Source organism: Oncorhynchus nerka, linkage group LG12 (assembly GCF_034236695.1).
Source record: "Oncorhynchus nerka isolate Pitt River linkage group LG12, Oner_Uvic_2.0, whole genome shotgun sequence".
In the NCBI taxonomy this organism is placed as follows: Eukaryota; Metazoa; Chordata; class Actinopteri; order Salmoniformes; family Salmonidae; genus Oncorhynchus; species Oncorhynchus nerka.
The window spans coordinates 58400135-58420778 of record NC_088407.1 but is presented as its reverse complement, the minus strand read 5'-3'; the positions used below and the strand labels follow the sequence as shown (position 1 = coordinate 58420778).

At 40.3% G+C, this 20644-nt stretch overlaps 2 protein-coding genes and 1 long non-coding RNA gene across 8 annotated transcripts in view; 1 reads left to right on the top strand and 2 right to left on the bottom strand.

Moving 5' to 3' along the window:
• Positions 1-1105, bottom strand: part of LOC115138449 (pleckstrin homology domain-containing family G member 3-like) — a 55491-nt gene extending 54386 nt beyond the window's left edge. For all 3 annotated transcript variants that reach the window (XM_065025681.1, XM_065025682.1, XM_065025683.1), the window contains exon 1: positions 905-1105. The gene's annotated coding sequence lies outside the window, so the exon portion shown is untranslated. The remainder of the gene's footprint in view (positions 1-904) is intronic.
• Positions 1106-2877: 1772 nt separating this feature from the next.
• On the bottom strand, positions 2878-17314 carry LOC115138447 (kunitz-type protease inhibitor 1-like). Of its 2 annotated transcripts, none has more exons than XM_029675294.2 (11): positions 17240-17314; positions 14625-15084; positions 13792-13949; positions 13474-13615; positions 10805-10975; positions 10677-10727; positions 8264-8392; positions 7401-7451; positions 7083-7253; positions 5309-5368; positions 2878-4926 (listed from the first exon to the last, which is right to left on the bottom strand). In XM_029675294.2, the coding sequence occupies exons 2-11, from the start codon at positions 15040-15042 to the stop codon at positions 4739-4741; spliced, it is 1539 nt and encodes a 512-aa protein (XP_029531154.1). In that variant the 5' UTR covers positions 15043-15084; positions 17240-17314; the 3' UTR covers positions 2878-4738. The 2 variants fall into 2 exon arrangements, with proteins under 2 accessions (XP_029531154.1, XP_029531153.1); XM_029675293.2 differs by lacking the exon at positions 17240-17314 and adding an exon at positions 15492-15618.
• On the top strand, positions 16224-19973 carry LOC115138448 (uncharacterized). 3 transcript variants are annotated; one of them, XR_010465401.1, is made up of 4 exons: positions 16224-16944; positions 17664-17861; positions 17975-18083; positions 18758-19973. It is a non-coding gene; the product is annotated as an uncharacterized LOC115138448 (long non-coding RNA). The 3 variants fall into 3 exon arrangements; XR_003864952.2 differs by lacking the exon at positions 17664-17861; XR_003864951.2 differs by lacking the exon at positions 16224-16944 and having other exon boundaries at positions 17358-17861.
• Positions 19974-20644: the final 671 nt, after the last annotated feature.

The following is a 20644-nucleotide window of genomic DNA, read 5'->3' as shown; positions in this document are numbered from 1 at the left end:
AATTTTGTTTAATTCCAGTGCAACTGCTGCTGAGAAATTTCCTTTGATTATAAAAACAGCCTGCAGTCAGGACCTCTTTGTTCTATTGTAACACCCATCAGCTGAAGCAATTGGGTTCACTGGGTCAAGGATTGTCAATAATGAGTAACTTGGGAAGAAGCGATTTCAATACAACTAATAAACTAGGAAAATAGTAGAAATGTTTAAGACTCATCCAAGTGCAAAATATAAATCTAGTTGATACACTATATTGGTCTCAGATGTCTCCAGCCAGAAAAGGTGACTTTTAGAAAGCCTACAGATCTCTGCAGCTGGTCAACATTCAGTCAAAAAAAAAGAAAGTGTTTAGAACATAACTTATCAGTTCTGAAACTCTTACCCTTTGCAGTTGAGTTTAAGACATATGTTTCAGAAGAGGTAATTTCCTCAATTTGCCTAAATCTTGTGAAGTTCCACAGTGTCCAACTACCAATCCCCTGTTGGAGGGGTGACGACTGGCATGACACTGGATAGGAGCCTTCATTTGACATTTTCTCATGTAAAGTGGACTATTAAAGGTTGGGTTTTTATAGCCAAAAGCTTAAAACTCTACTCTTCCACCTTTCATCCTGTCAAAACACGTTGGCAGATGTGTGTCACGAAGACCCCGTCTGCATAGTTATGGAATTTAAGAAATACAAGGACGGTCTTGAGATGCTGGAATTTACCAAAACAATTGCGGCTTCGATTGAATAATTTGATGGGCATGAAAAAAACAAAAGAAAAACACGCGCCCTAAAATCGAGGTATCGGCCATTCACTTCTATGCTGTAGTTCATCATAGGGAAATTCGAGGTCCGACTTTTTTCTGTCGAACTGTTTTTCATTCGGGATCAGAAATGTTATTAGCGTTAAAAACACTTACCAATTGTTCGTGTGTAGTCGTCTCCCTGTGAACTTCTGAAAGTTTAGCTGTAGTTTTTCAGTAGACTATATTATGAATTTGGTTTTACTTTTCCAAGTCCTTGTTTTCCATAGATCAACTAACATAGTCAAACACAGAAATACTCCGCACATCCCGTTGTCCTCTACTGATTATTCACAGCTGAGCAGAACACAGCGAAGTACAGCGAGCGATGGTCAAAGACCGCCTACTTCCAGAGCACGCTTAAACGGGAGAGTGGTAGAATTTGTCGTCTCAAATTGTCCAATTTAGGATTAGTCTTTGTGTTATTTGCCTCAAATAGTGAGTGAATATTATCCCAGATTGTTTCTGTATTGAAATAAATGTGTTTTCTTTTAACGTCATCACTGTTTATGGGCATCTGGAAAATGTCACAAATTAAAGTTTCTACCAATCCCCTTATTCAAATTAACACAAGCTAATATTTAGGCCTAAAATCGGACACACTTTAGAGCACTTTAAAAACGGACACACTTTAGAACATGTTCAACCTCTTCCTCTCAGTCAATTGTGTGGATTACTCCTGAGGGCCCAGGCAGGCAACATGACAAGTTAATAAACCACTTTCACACACCATCACTAAGTCTTATGATCTTTTGATGAGGGTATCCAGTCCCTCCCTATACTGTAAAAGATCCCTACAAAGAATGGCAGACATAACTGGAGTGAATCAATTGAAGGAACTCCTCACTTGTGGCTATTAGTAAAGGGATGCACTTTTCTCTGTATTCCCCTCAGAATTCCCTTTAGCAGTCACCTGTCAGACTTGCTTCTATTGAGAAATGTAACCTCTGAGCTCATCTACATAACAGTGACTAAGGATGTCCTGTCCTAAAATGGACATCTTGTCAGCAGGGACTGTATAAATGGTGCACCTCACTCTGGTAGTTGATGAAATTACAACTGACTACATTTAGGCCTAGGGGGGGGGGGGATGTGCATTAAAGTCAATGCTGGTAATGGTTGGGTAAATAGGTAAGAGACCATCATATATTACTGTTTATGACACAAAACTAATTAAACTGTTTCTGATTCAGGAATGTTTGCCGGGTTATTAAAGGTCATTACAAACATTTACCAAATGTGAGAGTGTGGAGAAACAGTATTAATTTCATGATTACATTTATTGTATGTTAAAGCCCTCATGCAGTCTTTAATTGTATTTTTTTTAAATCATCACTGTATGTCTAATAAATCACTGATTATTTCATCCAAATATTTTTTAGAATTTAATTCCCTGCACCTCCTTAGGCCCTTGAAATGCTCCGTCTGATTGTGTGGGCTTTATGAAACAAATTTGAAGATATTTACATACACACTGATTGGCTGATAGGATCGTGGTCTATAACCTACCTCCTTACCCAGATGAACAGTCATTGGTCTATTATAATCACATCACATTGTGACATGATGTGGGCCAAAAGTCCCATCCCACCTGAACAGTTATTTCGACCTCGGAAGTTTCCATCCAATTGGTGAAAGACTTTCATGCAAAAATAAAACAAATCTGCATAAAAACTATATGCACAGAGCTAAATACCAATCAAATATATTTGTTGCGGATAAAAGGCTGTGCGTGATGATGTCATGCACATAAAAGTACCTTTTGCGGTTAAATTCCCCGGTTAAATGTCACAAATAAAAAATACAAGTTAAATGGGTTTCCATCGCATTTAACTCTTGCTGTTTTTCTCACAATTGGCTCATGCACTCTTGCCAACAGCTCGCAGATACAGTGTGGGTATAGCGTGCCCTATAAAATTTGATTATTATAGACAAAAGGGCACTTCCCATTTAACCTCAGATGATGGAATGTGAAATTACAGTAAAAGGGTTCAACGAAGTAGTTACATTATGTGATACTAATCACAATGTGCTGAAAAAGCAACAAATTCAGACTAGCATGCCTCATCTTCAGAACAAACACATACTGGTAACCTTAATATAATTTTATTTAGGATTTGAGACCTAATGGTAAAATAGATGAAACTATATATAAAAAAGGTGTTAACAAAAAACATTTAAAATGTTGAAATGAGTATATTTTTTCATGTTACTACCATTATGAGGCACAAACTGGCTTTAGTTTCCCCTCTTCTGTTTCCTTCAGAAATACCTGTTTTCATCATCCGAAAATAAACTCCAAAAGTAAAATAACTTGCTCTAACTTTAACAGTTAAGACAAAGGTGTTAACCATGTACAATATTTCCAGCAACACAAAAAAAAAAGCCTAAAATACAATAAAACAGAATAAGAAGAATAACAAATCCATATTTAGTAAACAATAGCGGCAGGTATTATTATGTCAACAATTTACATGAATAATAGTTAGATTGGTTGATTTAATCATTATACCCTGAGTGCAGAATTAGCGACCAACCATCTGAATTATAAAAGGCTAATGCAAAAAAAAAAAAAAAAAAGGCAAAACACAAGTGTCACATTTTGAAGAATTTCTGCAACTTTATCTTTCCGGAGTGGTGTCAAGCGCCAATAAAATCTCATAGGTCTACATTACAACATCAACAAGGAAAAGCTTGAATCAAATAGAGAGGCCTGTATTTGTGGAAAATAAAACAGACTATACTCCGACACAAAAACCCTCCAAGGTTCACATACAGTGCCTTGCAAAAGTATTCAGACCCCTTGGATTTCTTCACATTTTGTGTTACAATGGGATTCAAAGATTTAATTTAAAAAAAAATTGTCAACAATATATACAAAATACTCTAATATCAAAGTGGAAGAAAAATGCATTTTTTTTTGTATAATGCAATAACTAAAATAGTTGTTGCATAAGTATTCAGCCCCTTTGTTTAGAAAAGCCTAAACTAGTTCAGGAGAAAAATGAGGCTTAACAAATCACAAGAAGTTACATGGACTCTGTCCATGTAATAGGGGTTGACATGATTTTTTTATGGCTAACCCTTACTCTGTCCCCCATACATACAACATCTGTAAGCACAGATTAAACTACAAAGACCAGGGAGCTTTTCGAAAGCCTCATAATAAAGTGCAGTGATTAGTAGATGGGTATTGAATATATCTTTAAGCATTGTCTAGTTAATAATTATGCTGGGCATTATGTATTAAACTACCCAGACACCTCAAAGATAGTCATCCTTCTGAACTGAGCTGCAGGACGGGTGATTTTAAAACAGCTCAATGGCTGTGATGGGAGAGAACCGAGGATGGTTCAACAACATCGTAAATGACAGTGAAAATAACATCAATATAGCAAATAAAATATACTCCAAAACATGCATCTTGTATGCAACAAGGCACTAAAGTAATAATGCAAAACAAACATGGCAAAGGAACACACTTTTTGGCCTAAATGTAAAGCCATATGTTTTGGCAAATCCAACAAAACATATCACTGAGTAACTAACTGCATCCTTATTTTCAAGCATGGTGGTGCTGCATGGGCATACTTGACATCAGCAAATACCGGCATGTTTTTCAGGATAAAAATAAGCGGGATACAGCTAAGCACAGGCAAAATCCTGAGCAAAACCTGCTTCAGTCTGCTTTACACCAGAGACTAAGAGAACAATTCACCTTTCAGCAGGACAATAACCTACAAAACAAGGCCAAATCTACACTGGAATTGCTTACCAAGAAGACAGTGAATGTTCAAGTTTTGACTTAAATCTGCTTGAAATACTAAATGGCAACACTTGACAGAGCTTGAATAATTTAAAAAAAATAACAATAAATGAAGAAATCAAAGGAGTCTGAATACCTTTGCAAGGTAACACTAATGGCTGGCCTGTGGGGTCAAAGGTTAGAGGTCAGATGGGCTTGGTGGTGCTGTTGTAGACAAGGCGCTCTGTGTCCTCCTTGGTGTGGACCTGGGTGCCGTTGATGGGTACCCGCTGGCGCTGAGGCTGCTTCTTCCTGCCCTTCATGAAGCAGTAACTTAGAACAACCAGCAGTATGATGATGGCCAGGCCAAGCAGTGCGGCTATTGCTATGCTGCCTGAGAGAGGATGGGCATGAAGACACACACACACCAGTAAGTCAATAACTATATAAAAAGAAGCCTGCATGTGCAGGGCAGCAAAAGCTAGACAACAGACACGATCAATCATGTGGAACATTCATGGTGTCTGAATTAAGTGAAGAGAATGGGCAGGGAAGCAGGCAGCTTCATCATCACCTCAATATATTTGTGACCAGCTTTGACCCCCAGGTCCCTTAAAATTGATGGGGTGGAAGAATTGGATTTAAAAAGGAGTATTGTCAGGGTCTCTTTTCCATGGCCTTGAGTGATTGTAACGGAGCACAATTCATTCTAAGGGACAAAGGCCCCATCTTCACGAGGTAACTACAGAAGAAATGCTGAATAAAGAAATAATTACCTGTATGGCCTTGAGTGTCCTGGTATTCAAATGACTCCTTTCTCTCAAAGATGTCCTTTTCTGAACACATAGTAAGGATAACAGACAATACGAGTTAGTATACACTGCTACAGTATTCTTGATATACAGTTGAAGTCGGAAGTTTACATACACTTAGGTTGGAGTCATTAAAACTTGTTTTTCAACCACTCCACAAATTTCTTGTTAACAAAATGTAGGTTTTTCAAGTTTGTTAGGACATCTACTTTGTGCATGACACAAGTCATTTTCCCAACAATTGTTTACAGAGAGTATTTCACTTATAATTCACTGTATCACAATTCCAGTGGGTCAGAAGTTAACATACACTAAGTTGACTGTGCTGTTAAACAGCTTGGAAAATTCCAGAAAATTATGTCATAGCGTTAGAAGCTTCCGATAGGCTAATTGACATAATTTGAGTCAATTGGAGGTGTACTTGTGGATGTATTTCAAGGCCTACCTTCAAACCCAGTGCCTCTTTGCTTGACATCATGGGAAAAATCCAAGACCTCAGAGGTCTACAATCTTTTTTCTACAAGTCTGGTTCATCCTTGGGAGCCATTTCCAAACGCCTGAAGGTACCACGTTCATCTGTACAAACAATAGTACGCAAGTATAAAAACCATGGGACCATGCAGCCATCACACCGCTCAGGAAGGAGACGCGTTCTGTCTCCTAGAGATGAACATACTTTGGTGTGAAACGTGCAAATCAATCCCAGAACAACAGCAAAGGACCTTGTGAAGATGCCGGAGGAACCAGGTACAAAGCTATCTATATCCACAGTAAAACGAGTCCTATATCAACATAACCTGAAAGGCCGCTCAGCAAGGAAGACTACGGTGTGCAACTGCACATGGGGACAAAGATAGTACTTTTTGGAGAAAAGTCCTCTGGTCTGATGAAGCAAAAATGTCCATAAAGACCATTGTTATGTTTGAAGGAAAAAGGGAGAGGCTTGCAAGCCAAAGAACACAATCCCAACCGTGAAGCACGAGGGTGGCAGCATCATGTTGTGGGGGTGCTTTGCTGCAGGAGGGACTGGTGCACTATATATAAGATGGCATCATATATAAATAGATGGCATCATGAGGGAGGAAAATGATGTGGATATATTGAAGCAACATCTCAAGACATCAGTCAGGAAGTTAAAGCTTGGTCACAAATGGGTCTTCCAAATGGACAATGACCCCAAGCACACTTCCAAAGTTGTGGCAAAATGGCTTAAGGACAACAAAGTCAAGGTATTGGAGTGGCCATCACAAAACCCTGACGTTCAACCCTATAGAAAATTTGTGGGCAGAACTGAAAAAGGGTGTGCGAGCAAGCCTACAAACCTGACTCAGTTACACCAGCTCTGTCAGGAGGAATGGGCCAAAATTCACCCAACCTATTGTGGGAAGCTTGTGAAAGGCTACCCGAAACGTTTGACACAAGTTCAACAATTTAAAGGCAATGATACCAAATACTAATTGAGTGTATGTAATCTTTTTACCCACTGGGAATGTGATGAAAAAAATAAAAGCTGAAATAAATAATTTCCCCTACTATTATTCTGACATTTCACATTATTAAAACAAAGTGGTGATCCTAACTGATCTAAGACAGGGAATCTTCACTAGGATTAAATGTCAGGAATTGTGAAATAATTAGTTTAAATGTATTTTAAATGTATTAAATGTATATGTATAACAGTACAACCATTTTTAAAATCAGTTGAAAGTGTTGTAATGGCTACAGAACACAAACCCACCTGTTACCAGTTTGCAGGTCGTCATACAAGTATCTTCAGTGTCAAATCTGTTGTCATTCCCGTCGCAGCCGCCATAGTTGAAACGGAAACACTTCTCGTAGAGAGGGTTGTAGTACCACTTGGTAAAACTGTCACGACAGTGTCCCGTTTTGGGGTGAACTGTGCAGCGAACTATGGTTGAAAGAATGTGTGTGAGACCAATCAGTGTTTGTGAGACAAATCAGTGTTTGTAAGAAGCACAATAGGTGACCAGTTAACTAAAAAAATATATCCTAGATTGATCCTATTACTGTCTCAAAACAGTAAAACTCAAATAACCTTTCTGTTCATCCACAGGAATTTGCAGTAGAATCCGGAACTTGTCGTTCACTGGTGAAAGGAATAAAACAAGAGTTTAGCAACTTCACATGTCAACAAACAATGATGTCAGTGGTAATGTAAGATCAGTGGTAATGTAAGGTCAGTGGTAAGGTAAGGCCAGTGGTAATGTAAGGCCAGTGGTAATGTAAGGTCAGTGGTAATGTAAGGTCAGTGGTAATGTAAGGTCAGTGGTAATGTAAGGTCAGTGGTAATGTAAGGTCAGTGGTAATGTAAGGTCAGTGGTAAGGTAAGGCCAGTGGTAAGGTAAGGCCAGTGGTAAGGTAAGGTCAGTGGTAAGGTAAGGTCAGTGGTAAGGTAAGGTCAGTGGTAATGTAAGGTAAGGCCAGTGGTAAGGTAAGGCCAGTGGTAAGGTAAGGCCAGTGGTAAGGTAAGGCCAGTGGTAAGGTAAGGCCAGTGGTAAGGTAAGGTCAGTGGTAAGGTAAGGTCAGTGGTAATGTAAGGTCAGTGGTAATGTAAGGCCAGTGGTAATGTAAGGTCAGTGGTAATGTAAGGTCAGTGGTAATGTAAGGTCAGTGGTAAGGTAAGGCCAGTGGTAAGGTCAGTGGTAATGTAAGGTCAGTGGTAAGGTAAGGTCAGTGGTAAGGTAAGGCCAGTGGTAAGGTAAGGCCAGTGGTAAGGTAAGGCCAGTGGTAAGGTAAGGCCAGTGGTAAGGTAAGGCCAGTGGTAAGGTAAGGCCAGTGGTAAGGTAAGGCCAGTGGTAAGGTAAGGCCAGTGGTAAGGTAAGGCCAGTGGTAAGGTAAGGCCAGTGAAGTCTTGTATGTAAATTAGGGTTGGTTTGCATAGCCATAGCCTGCACTCACAGTACTCGCAGTTCTCCTCGTCTGAGCCGTCGCTGCACTGCTGCTCCTTGTCACACTCCAGGCCTTGGTCAAGGCAGCAGCTGTTGGCACAGGTGAACTGGCCTGACCTACAGGGGATCCCACACACCTCTAAACACAACAACACAGTTGAACAGAACAGGTAGGTTGAGAGTAACCTTTACTCAATACAGAGAAACATGATGCAGTGCACAGCTAACCCATGCATCCTATAAGTCTCAATGAACAGGTACATTCCCCTCCATATGTATTTGGACAGTAAAGCTAAACATTTTAATTGTGTGTCTATACTCCAGCATTTTAGATTTGACATAGAATGTTTCATATCAGGCGACAGTACATAATGTCACCTTTTATTCAAGGGTATTTTCATACATGTCTGTTTTGCCATTTAGAAATGAATGCACTTCATGTATCTAGTCCCCCCATTTGAAGATGTCATTTTTAGTATATCAAAGTGCATGTAATGACTACATTAAGCTTGTGACTTTACAAACTTGTTGATTGCATTTGCGGTGTGTTTGGTTGTGTTTTCAATTATGTTTTGCCCAATAGGAACTGAATGGTGAATAATGTCTTGTGCCATTTTGGAGTCACTTTTATTGTAAGTAAGAATATAAGATGTTTCTGAACCCCCCCCAAATAAAAAAGTGTAACCTCCCATGTTATTGGGAATGGTGAGAGATTAGCATGTTTTGTTGTAGCCTCGTAACGGCATCTCACTCATCATTCATTTTCTTAATCGTGGCATTATCAGGATTCCTTTAGAAGTGGTCAAAAACATCTAATCTACTCACTTGGAAAGAAAATGACACCAGTCATCATCCTTCAGTTACTACTGGGCAAAACATAACCCATAATCTGCGAAAGCATCCAACACGTTTGTAGAATCACAAGCTTCATGTAGTCATCGAGTGGAATATGGTACCAAATACTAAACTTGACTGCTTTGATAGACTATAAGCAAATTTGTCCAAATACTTATGACTTCTTCACAAGGAGGGGGGACTAGATACACATTGATCCACACAATTTAAAAAAATGAATTATGAAAAAAACAAACTAAATGAGGGTGTCTTGATTGTGTATGTCTTCACACCCCAGAGTTAATACTTGGTGGAAGCACCTTTGGCAGCCATTACAGCTGTAAATCATTTTGAATAAGATTGTACAAAACTCTTACGGCAACATATATCCATTATTTTTGTCAAAATTGCTCATGCTCAGTAAATATGGATGGGAATCATTGATGGATAGCAATATTCAAACTGTGTCTAAGATTTTTTAAACAAATTTCAGTTGGGACAGACTGGACCAATCAGGAACACTCAACACCGGTTGGAAATCCATTCTGGTGCGTCTTTGGCATTACAATTTGTGTAATTATCCCGCAGAAAACTGAAACTCAGGGACCTGTTTTCCTCTAACTTTTTACCTGAACTTTGAGCCTTTTATATTTATTTGGATTCTAACAAACTCCCCAGTCCCTGCTGGTGACAAGCATACCCATAACATGATGCTGTAACCACAATACTTGAAAACACAAAGGGTTAAAAAAAACACTCCAAATCATACATTCTGTTTGAAACAAGGCCGTTAAGTAACACTGCAAGACAACATGGCAAAAGACATGAACTTTTTTGGCCTAAGTTAAAAACTACATATTTGGGTCAAATCCAATTCAACAGAGTGAAACCCTCTGTATTTTCAAGTATTATATTGGCAGCATCATGTTATTGGTATGCTTGTCATTGGCAAAAACTTGGTGGTTTTTCAGGATATGAAAGGAGCAAAGCACAGGCAAAAAGTCAAAGGAAAACCTACCTCAGAGTTTTATTTTCAGCGAGATAATTACACACATTTTTATGCCAAAGACACACCAGAATGGCTTTCCAAAAGGTGTTGAGTGTTCATGAGTGGTCTAGTCTCATTCCTGACTTAAATGTACTTTAAAAGTAGAGACATGGTTTGAATATTGCTGTCCATCAATGATCCCCAACCAACTTTACTGAGCTTGAAACAATGGACATATGTTGCCCTAAGACCTCTGCAAAGTTCGTAGAATATTATTCCAAATTATTTATAGCTGTAATGGCTGCCAAAGGTGCTTAGACCAAGAATTAACTCTGGGGTGTGAAGACATAGGCAATCGAGACCTTTTTTAATTAACATTTTATTTAACGTTTTACTATAACTTTGAAAATGTGGAGTACGTTGTGTCGATCTGTATGAAAATAGCATTTATTATTATTTTAAGGCAGCTAAATTTGAAGGTTAGGTGTGTGTAGACTTTAACTAGGCACTGTATATCTGCCAGCATGTATCAATGAGTGTGGGATGCATAGCCAAAAGGTCTACAGCTGAAGACATTCAATGAAATGCATGTTAGTCTTACCTCTAGGGGCTGGAAGTGGCCCACTTCTGCCACTGCCAATGCTGGACATAACTACATGAAAGGAAATGCCAATCAATTAACCAATCAACCAACTGTTATTAGAGAGGCAAGAGGGATCTGTACAGTACCTGAAACACCATCACAGGCATTGGTACACTCCTGGAGGGACAGGTAGTTGTTGAGGTTCTCTCTGCAGCCCCCAAACAGGAACTCCTCACACTTTTCTGAGGCTGCGTTGTAGTGCCAGCGGGGGAAGGACCCACGACAGGGACCCACCTTCTTGGGGACCAGGCAGTGATCTGGAGAATAAAGGGAAAGGGAGATACCTAGTCAGTTGTACAACTGAATGCCTTCAACTGAAATGTGTCTTCCGCATTTAACCCAACCCCTCTGAATCAGAGAGGTGCGGGGGGGCTGCCTTAATCAACATCCACGTCTTCGGCGCCCGGGGAACAGTGGGTTAACTGCCTTGCTTAGGGGCAGAACAACATATTTTTACCTTGTCAGCTCAGGGATTCAATCCAGCAACCTTTCGGTTACTGGCCCAACACTCTAATCAATAGGTTACCTGCCACCCCAACTAAAGCATCAGAGAGAGGGGATTGGGGCGGGGGGGGTGTAGGTAATTTTCCTTCAAATTAGGCCTACTTCAACCACTGGAGATACATTTGGATGCATCTTGGAAGAAAGCAGACATGACTGATATAACACAGACAGAGGAAGTGGTTCCTCTTGTGCAATGCCAAGCAATACATCTCACGACAAGCTGGTTGATGCTTTAGAACCAACCTGTTTACTTAAAAAACTATTTTGTCTGAGTCATTACATCACACTGCCATTCCATCATTACAATATGAAAGTGAATTGATGCATTAAGAATAACATTATAGGTACAGAACGATTCACAGTATACATATCGTTTTGCTGAGAGGGGAGAGTATCTTTAATTGTGATTATTCTAGCATTTCTAATTGTGATTCGTCCAGCATTGAGGCAGGCAGCCATTTCGGTAGAAATGTATTGTGGTGGCTCACGTCAGGGATCACTGCTATACCTTGGTCTTTTCCTCAGAGGAACATTCCTCACACCATTCCGAGTAGAGACTTGTTAATGGGTAACTGAATCAATGAATGGTTAATAGTCTCTGCTCAGTCTGCTAAGACTGTGAGCGAGACCAACCATGCTCCAAAAATGTATGACTGACTCATTAGAAATAACATCAAAGTGTTTGAGTATCAAGAGTCTGCCTTTGTCAAGACAATAAAAAGAGGTTGCTTGTGTTTGTGAAACCCAAGCTCAAACCAGACAGACGGGCTATAAAAAGGGGGGGGGGGGGGGTGATGTGAAAACATTCCAACCACAGCTATCCTCACTTCCTGTTTCTCCTGAACTTCCAGGAAGTGTCTATCCATTCCATATACACACGCTCACATTACTGGGTAGTGCAGAGACAACCCCTCCATTGTCTAATTCCTAAGTATTCCATGTTAATCTATAATGAGCAGCAGGGCAACACTATTTATCTACCAAGTATAAGCCAGTGTGATAATGAGTTGTCATCCTGTTATGACCTCATACAGTCATTCATGGAAGACATATCCATTTTTCTGTCAAACTCACAACCAATGAGGAAACGGGTACTAGGAAAACAACAACGCTAAGCTGTTGTAAGTAGAGCTTGAGCCCACATATAGATGTCTAAGCCGGGTCAAATCTACTTGTGAATGGTGCCTTTTTAAATCTGTAAATCTAGATTTTGTTCTACGGAAATCAGAGGAGCTTACCTGGAAATGTATTTTTGTCATTTTAATATGCATACTTCCTGTCACATTGGCATGAAAAGGTGATCATTATGATAAAGTCTTGTTGTAATAAACCCAACTTAAACCAGTACAACCGGTAAAAGTAATCAACAAGCATTTGAAAGCCATACAAATTATTTATGAACTTAACATGCCACCTATACTTGAAATGGGGTATTTCTTCTTCACAGCCAAATGCAAACTGCAAAGACAGTTTCCTCGACTTGAAGAAAAAAATAGTATTTCAAAGTAATTCCTTATATTGCATTCACTTGCATTGTGTGTTCAGTGTCAAATAAAGTCAGAAGGGCATCAGTCCTTCTCACCTCAAGGACACAGTTTATCACAGTGTACCTACTCTTAACACATGACAGATCACTGATGTAGGCCACTTTAAAGACAAACAAATAGAGGAGACATGAGTCATGTCTGGTATGACACAATGTGAGTCAGGAACAAAACATGAGTACTCAGAAACTGCATACCTATTCATCTTTAAAACTCGCACACACACATTCAACCTTAATGTTGAGTATCTTCAGCAGAGTGAAATGCAGAAGCAGATTATTGACTGTTAGAAGTGATATGATAAAAACAATAATGTCATAAACCAACTGTGACTAATAAAAGAAGACATGACAGAATGGAGGAGCACAGCCAGGCAGTCAAATAGATGACATCTGACTTTGCATAAGGGAAACTTCTAGTTAACTTATACAGGGATCTACGTGGTTTTCATGTCATGCTGACACTAACATGCAATCCCACATATAACTTAAAAGAGGAATGTCTCACCACATAAGAAACAACCGTTTCTCTGCTATGAGAAATCATTCTCACTTTAGTTTGATTTCCTACACAGGCAACTTACTGTGTAGAAGTAAATTGAAATTCAATATACAGCATGAATTTCCCTTCACCCCCAACACAGCTGTGTTAAACTGTGTAGCTAGGTGACTTCTGCAGGTGTTTCACATAGACTATAGCATACTCACCCTCAGACTGCTCAGGGGTGAGCACCAGGATGGTGATCTGGGTTTGGTCGGACTGCCCGCTGGAGTCTGTGACGGTCAGCTGGAACTTGTACACCCCAGACGTCAGTTTGGACACGATCACTTGGTCATCGAATTGAGTTTTCTAGGAGACGAGGAAAGAAAATGTTTAAATTTGTTGTCTAGTATGGCAGAACTTTGGAAATGGAGTCAATTGTGATCCTCTGGTGTTCTGAGAGTGACCTGTCCATCTCATGTACTCTTACAGTCAGAGAGAAATCTATGATCAGATAAACACCCCAATAATGACTGATCACTCACCTCTATGACAGCGGAGGAGTTGCCTGACACTAGGTGCCACTGGTACGTGACAATCTCGTGGTCATCTTTGCTCTCAATGCCATTCAGAGTCAAACTTTCCTGGGGCTGGGCCACTCTGTCCGGACCTCCATTGGCCACTGGAGGGTGGTCCTCTTCATCTGAAAGTTGAATACAGCCTTCATCACATATTCAATACAACATAGTCATACTGAAAATACATGCAGCTTTAAGACAATCTGTTATGTCAGAAACTGTTGTGCAAAGAGTAAACACATCATGGCTGGTTTAAGTTTGACTAGGCTGAACTTTAATGGCATTTGAATGGTTTTGAGTGTCAACACAACATAAGCAAATCCATCAGTTTGGTGGTGCTCATGCACAATTAACAACTACATCCTGTTGACATACAATATTCACTCGGAGTCAAGTCTGAGTGCAATCCATTACTTGACTCACAGCACAATACCAATCTCCCCTGTAAAAAGCTTTCTCAGCAGCAAAAAAAACAGAAACCTATGACAACGGGCCATATAATGAGCCATGGCATGTGTGGACATGCTGGGTAATGCTCTTCTCTAAGCCGGTGGTTTCACCTCCTCTGGAGATAAGAGGCTTGGCTGTTGGGACTGTCTTTGTGGTTTGAGTCAAAAGCCCATTGGGTTGCTTTCTCTGCTCATAATAATATACAGTAGCCAAATGGTCTGCGTGTTCAGGTTACTTTAGTAGGTAGTTCAATGTCAACATGAAGTTCATTATGGACATGCCCAACCCTAAATATATGAGTAGACTCAGAGTGTCTATGTTGTGATGGGTGAGAGTGATACCCATCTTACCTGGGAACCCATTTGTTGCCAGATCACTTGCATACACAGAGTCTATGATGTAGTTCTGGAATCCCTTCTTCCTGACAAATCGGCAGACGTAGCTCTGCTTGTATAGACAGTCAAAGAGAAAGCATGACTTGATCATGCCCTCATCTGAAACCTCCATGAAAGCGACATTACATCGGGGGTCTTTGCAGCAGGAGCGTATACAGTCATTGGAGCGCTCAACTTTCACTGAAGAGATGAAAGTCGCACCGTCTTTGACCGACTCATTGGTGTCGAGAACGAAATCGTCTCTGCCCTTCTTGAACTTGTCCAAACATTGTTCCCCGAATGCCTGAGCCTCCGCGTGCCCCAGGAAAATAATACAACACACCGAAGCGCCCAATAACAATCCAATTTGGAGAGAGGTCATTCTACAAGACATTCCAGGAAAACTATTAATCACAAATACAATCCAGCGGATGATCTGAAAACAGAGTGATATAAGCAATTTAAAATACGTAACATTACATTTACATTTAAGTCATTTAGCAGACGCTCTTATCCAGAGCGACTTACAAATTAACATATAGCATGGAATGCCTTGTGATTAAATATCAATTATTCAAATGAAAATAGTTTCTTTAAGTAGTCGTAACATGATCTAAATAAAATAAGATAAAATTTCCACACACACACACACAATCATTTATAGACAAATTTAGGACTTTTGTCAGCGGCAGTCTCTCTCTCTCTCTCTCTTCCTGATTTCAAAGCTAGCCTAAGAATTACGTCAAGAATAGCAAATTAATAATCCAATATCTATCTCTTCTGTAACTTTATATGTCCATATTTCTTCAAAAACAACACTTAGAATGAACAAAAATGTGTCACCTGTAAATTCTGTATCTGTCGTCGATTATTCTATACAAACTATCAAAATATTTCCATTTCACAGGTGTGATTCTGTCGGGTACCAGGGGTGTAATCATTAGTCCAAAACGTTTTGCAACGGAAACCATTTACTCAAAACGGAAAACATTTAGAAAAGAAAATGAGTTTCTATTGGACAAATTCAATTAGGTCGCTGCCCATTTCGTTCCGTTTGATTATGTTGTGAATACACCCCTGTTACATACAGGAAGTGAAATTCTACTCCCATCTTGACCACACCGAATATTATTGATATAATGACAAGATATATGTCTCTACGCCATAACAATGGGAATCGTTGTCCGCAAAGAGGCACAGCGGGCTGTCTAGATCCCGCTGAACCTTTATTTGGATTGGTGGATATATCTCATTATTGTACATACTCGATGAGGGTTGTTGACGTCACCCGCCTGTATGCTACTAGCCTCAATGTCATGAATATGCATAGCCATCTCGAGACAACTTAGATATAGTGTTTTTTCTCAAAGTTGTCGGGATGTCACGTGTCCTACTTATACAAGTACACTCCTAACAACTTTAGCGTTACGAAACGTATGTTCGATCAAATAAACCTCACGTAGAAAAAATGAATAGTTTATTTGTTGAACAAATTCGACACTCTCATGACCTCCATACAAAAACTCATTGCTTGGTTGGCGAAACAACGAAAAAACGCCACCTGCTGGAGGGAGACAGATTTTCCAAAGACATTCACGATGCCACTCATATTTCGAGTTGTGTCAAGGGAAGAATGGAACCTTATAAAGAAATGAAGAGATTGATTAAATATTGTTCTTTAAATATTTTATTCACAATAGTCCTATGGTAATCGATGGCTTTAATAATGGCGACCGGTCTTATTCATATGACCCAAGATGTGAACACAATAGGTGGTTGATGGCTTCAAGGATTCACCTACACCCAAATACCCGAGACAGGTCCGAATACAGAATTATAAATAATGTCACGGGTCTGGGTCGAATCTGATTTTCACGAGTCTTTCACGAGTGTAATTTTAACTGACTTGTCTGTAGGGCGGTACAGATCCGAACGTGACTGCTGCAGTTGAGAGAGATCGAGAAATGTGATCATTTATGCTGCTGCTCTTGCTTTTCAGGAGTGGAACATGGCGCATGTAGCTTGTTGTTGGTCATAAGTCATCAAAGCAGGAATACCACAGTTTGAGTCATTAATACCCGTAAACCACGGAAATGGTTCCAATCATTTTTCCACCATTCATTTTTCGGTAGGGGTCAAGGGAAGATAATTTAACGTTGGCGATTATCTTCTGACTACACGAACGATGAGCTAACGTTTAACTAGCGAGCTAAACGTTAGATAAATATACATGCCCTGATGGACTAACATTGCCAAGTACGTCACCGCGTGGAAAAGTGACTAACTTACACGAACGGTGAGCTAACGTTAACTGGCTCACAAATGATTTGTTGTCGCAATGTTTGCCCATAGAAAACACATGGTTTTGTTCCACGAGTACATCTGTTGTACATAACTAATCAAATGACCTGTAAAGTCACCAGCAGAGATGTAAATTAAGCTAGCCCGAGGCTAGTACTTTTCAGACTGGGCTAGTAAATAATGTGCCAAACTAACCTGATACAGTAGTAGGAAATGTGCCAAACTAGCCTGACACAGCAGTGACATTTAGCCTTTTCAAACATGCCACAGATTTAGGACCTGCATGTTACCTGGGCTAGTACAAATCGTGGTCTGCTGGCCAGTGCCCCAAATCCTTACGTTCCATCCATGCATGTCGGTCCCTTATCACTGTTGGTACTCCTCAGTGACCTCACGGCTGAGGGTTTTAATTTTCCTCTTGAGCATTATAATCTAAAGTACAGTATAATAGCTCATTGCAATACTTCACCTCTTCGGACAAATAGTAAACTTCACTGTCCTGATCATCTAGTTGAACATTCCAGATAATTCCTCTATCCCAGCAGAAATGTATCACCCACATAGTAGGATTTTTCATGTGCAGAAAAGCCAAGTCTATTTTACTGTTACTATAGTCAAGTCTGTGGGTTATGGTATTTTAATATAGATGTTACCATTTTAGTAATCAACTCAGCTAGCAAGTTTATTTATTTTTTTAATCTTTGAGACGGGCAGACCGGAAACCCAGTGACAACACTCAGGTCTGTAGCTGCCATTTTCCGGTGGGAAAGAGAAATGGCCCTGTATTTACCAGAAAAGGTAGCTCATCCACCATGGCAGAAGAGGAAGATCCAGATGGTTGATTGGGAAACAAGAACAAACAATGAGGCATGAGGATTGGTTGTTGAGGGACTGCTTGTCACATTGTCCAAGGTGTTTAAAAAAGAAAAGAAAAAGAAGATAAACAATGCATTTTCTGTCCAGATAAAGATGGTGATACAGCATTGAAAAAGACCTACCAATGACCAAATGTCTCTGTTTTCCAGTCCAACAGGAGTGCATCTCTCAGACCATCTGGGGCATGGACATCCTGTACCAGTCTGATCCGAGCAGGAGTATCCATTTGTACAGCACATCGAGCCTGTGGACGGACAGGTCAGTAATACATCAAATATAATACAATATTGTGTAAAACATTGCATTTGTAGATGCATCAACCCCTTTTCCCCATGTTTTAGACATGAGGTGTGACATGTGGAACATCAGGCACACCCCACGACAAGGAGTGCATGATCAACACCACTCTCAGCAAGGAGATCTGCTGGAAGTGATGTGCTCACTCACTCTCACTCATCATTTTAACATCACAAATATAAATTCCCACTGAGCCCATGATAAAATGCAATGTGAATTGTGTCGTACTTCTGAATGAAACTGTGAGGAAGATGCACTCAGACCAGCCTTTGTGATTGAACTTATGTTAACCTCATTACTTTAGTTGGCTGCTATGAGCAAAACTTAAATGTAATATAGCCTATTCTAGGAGCCTATTGTTTGTGTATGATCTTTATTCACTGTTAACTTGTTTTTCAACAATATCAAGTACGGGCAGGGATGACTGGGGCCTTCAGCAAGTAAGACACGGGATAAGAAATCATTTCAACATCACAGATAGAAATTCCCAATGTACCCATAATAACGTTAACTACATTACTTTAGTTGTCTGCTTTGAGCAAAACGTGTATGTAATATAACCTATTCTGGGAGGTGTGTGTGTGTGTGTGAACTATATGGAATATTTCTGGACCTTTTGGCTTCTCTGAAAACAGGTACTGGCAGGAGGAGCAATGTGAGTGAGGTCGTCGTGCTGGATGGTGATGGAGGCTTTGGTGGTCCACACAACGAAGAAGCAGGTGTTCCTTCCTGTGATGTGGAGCTGACCTTTGACCTGGTGCCAGTGAGGGAGGTCTTCCCTCCTTGATTTAAAAATCCTCAGACTTCACTGCCTCTTCAATGGTAAGGTCCCTTGCACCATAGGGACACTTGATCTACACCACTGCTGTGGTACACCAGTAGGCGCCCAAGAGCCCCCGACCAAAGCCCAGACTCCTGCACATCCATCCCTGTAGTCATTTTGAATACCTTGATGCCCTCCTCTTCATTATCTGCCCCACTTTAGAGACAGTACCCCATCCAATGACTGATCTGAGAACCCTTTGTAGCAGCGATGTAGTAACGCGCTTGGCCTAACCACTGTTCCATAATTGCTGGTTGTCAACTTCCCTCCTCATGGTGTGTCAGTTGGGGTTGGTGCGCTATCCAACTGTTGCCTGCCATATAGCCTCCTGCTGCTACAGTGACAGCGCCATGCCAGCCAGGATGCCTGCATGCCCTAGTTTTTTTTGTTTTTTTTAAACAATGTCCGGTATGGACAGGGATCACAGGGAGGGTAGCGGTTGTTCTGGCTCAGGTTCAAGGAGACATGCTATTCCACTGAACCTGCCACGAAGATGGTTCCTTAGCCATTGAAGATCCTCCTCGGTGGGCTCTCGGGACAGAAGGTTGTAGTCTTCGACTGGGTACAGGTCCTCCACTGACTGTACATGGTTGGGCACGGCTGTCTTCCTCCACTCGCATTCCACGTCCGTACGGCCGATATTGTGAACTGCCAAAATTGGCTGCATCGCTACACTTACGAGCTCCACAGAGGCGTTTGCATGTGGTAGAGAGAGTGCCCTGGTCACTTATAGAGACCTGCCAAGATGAAGGATGTTAAGTGCCACACACCTTTCAATACATGACTTTAAACACCTTGAAATGCATTTGTTGTAAGAAATGTGATATGTAAATAGTTTGATTTGATTAATGACATTACAGCTGTAAAATATTTAATAAACTGTAATTGCAGTGCAGGTTTTCCATAAACCTTTAATTGATAACTTGGGATTTTATCATTTGACATCAATCATATAGTGGGAAGGATCCTATAAATCTAGACTGTATGAACGCATGTACCACTGAATAAATAAATACTGTGCTTTTGAAGATTTGCCTCCGGTTATGAAACTACAATACAGGCTGGATGTCTAAACAAAGTCAGTTCTGAATGGCAATAGATGTTTTGATTCATTCTCAGCAATGACAACATTCTAGAACTGAGATATCACTCATCTAAGTCTGGTATCCGGGGTAATATGGTTAATGATTATATAACTGATTAAGTGGCTCTTTCCTTATAGAATGTTGACAGCGGTATAGAACACATTGCATTGCTAAGATGCTCAAACTGAACTTAATTACACTCACCGACAGAGGATGAACTTGAACCCTCATGCTGGCCCTGACCAAACCGGTAAGTTGCCCCTCAATATAGTGGCACTTCTCTACACGGCCAGACTGTTTGACTGCTGGAGCCTCGCTCCATGTGCGGCAAAAGTTAGGAGATATCTTATCAATGGAAAATGGAATTAAAATGATGGAATTTACAGTTAAAGTTGAAGGATCGGCTATACTGACCAAGAGCTAACTGGGCTGCTACTTAATATTCTGAAAGGAGTTGTTATTTGTAACTTTTGGATGAGAAAGCGCATGCACTGCAACCTCAGTTACCTTTGTCACACCAACAGCATCATTGTGCAAAATGGTATGTGTGCAAACAAATGTTCAACATACACCTGCTACCATTTCTGTCAAGCCGTTTCCACATACAATTTGAT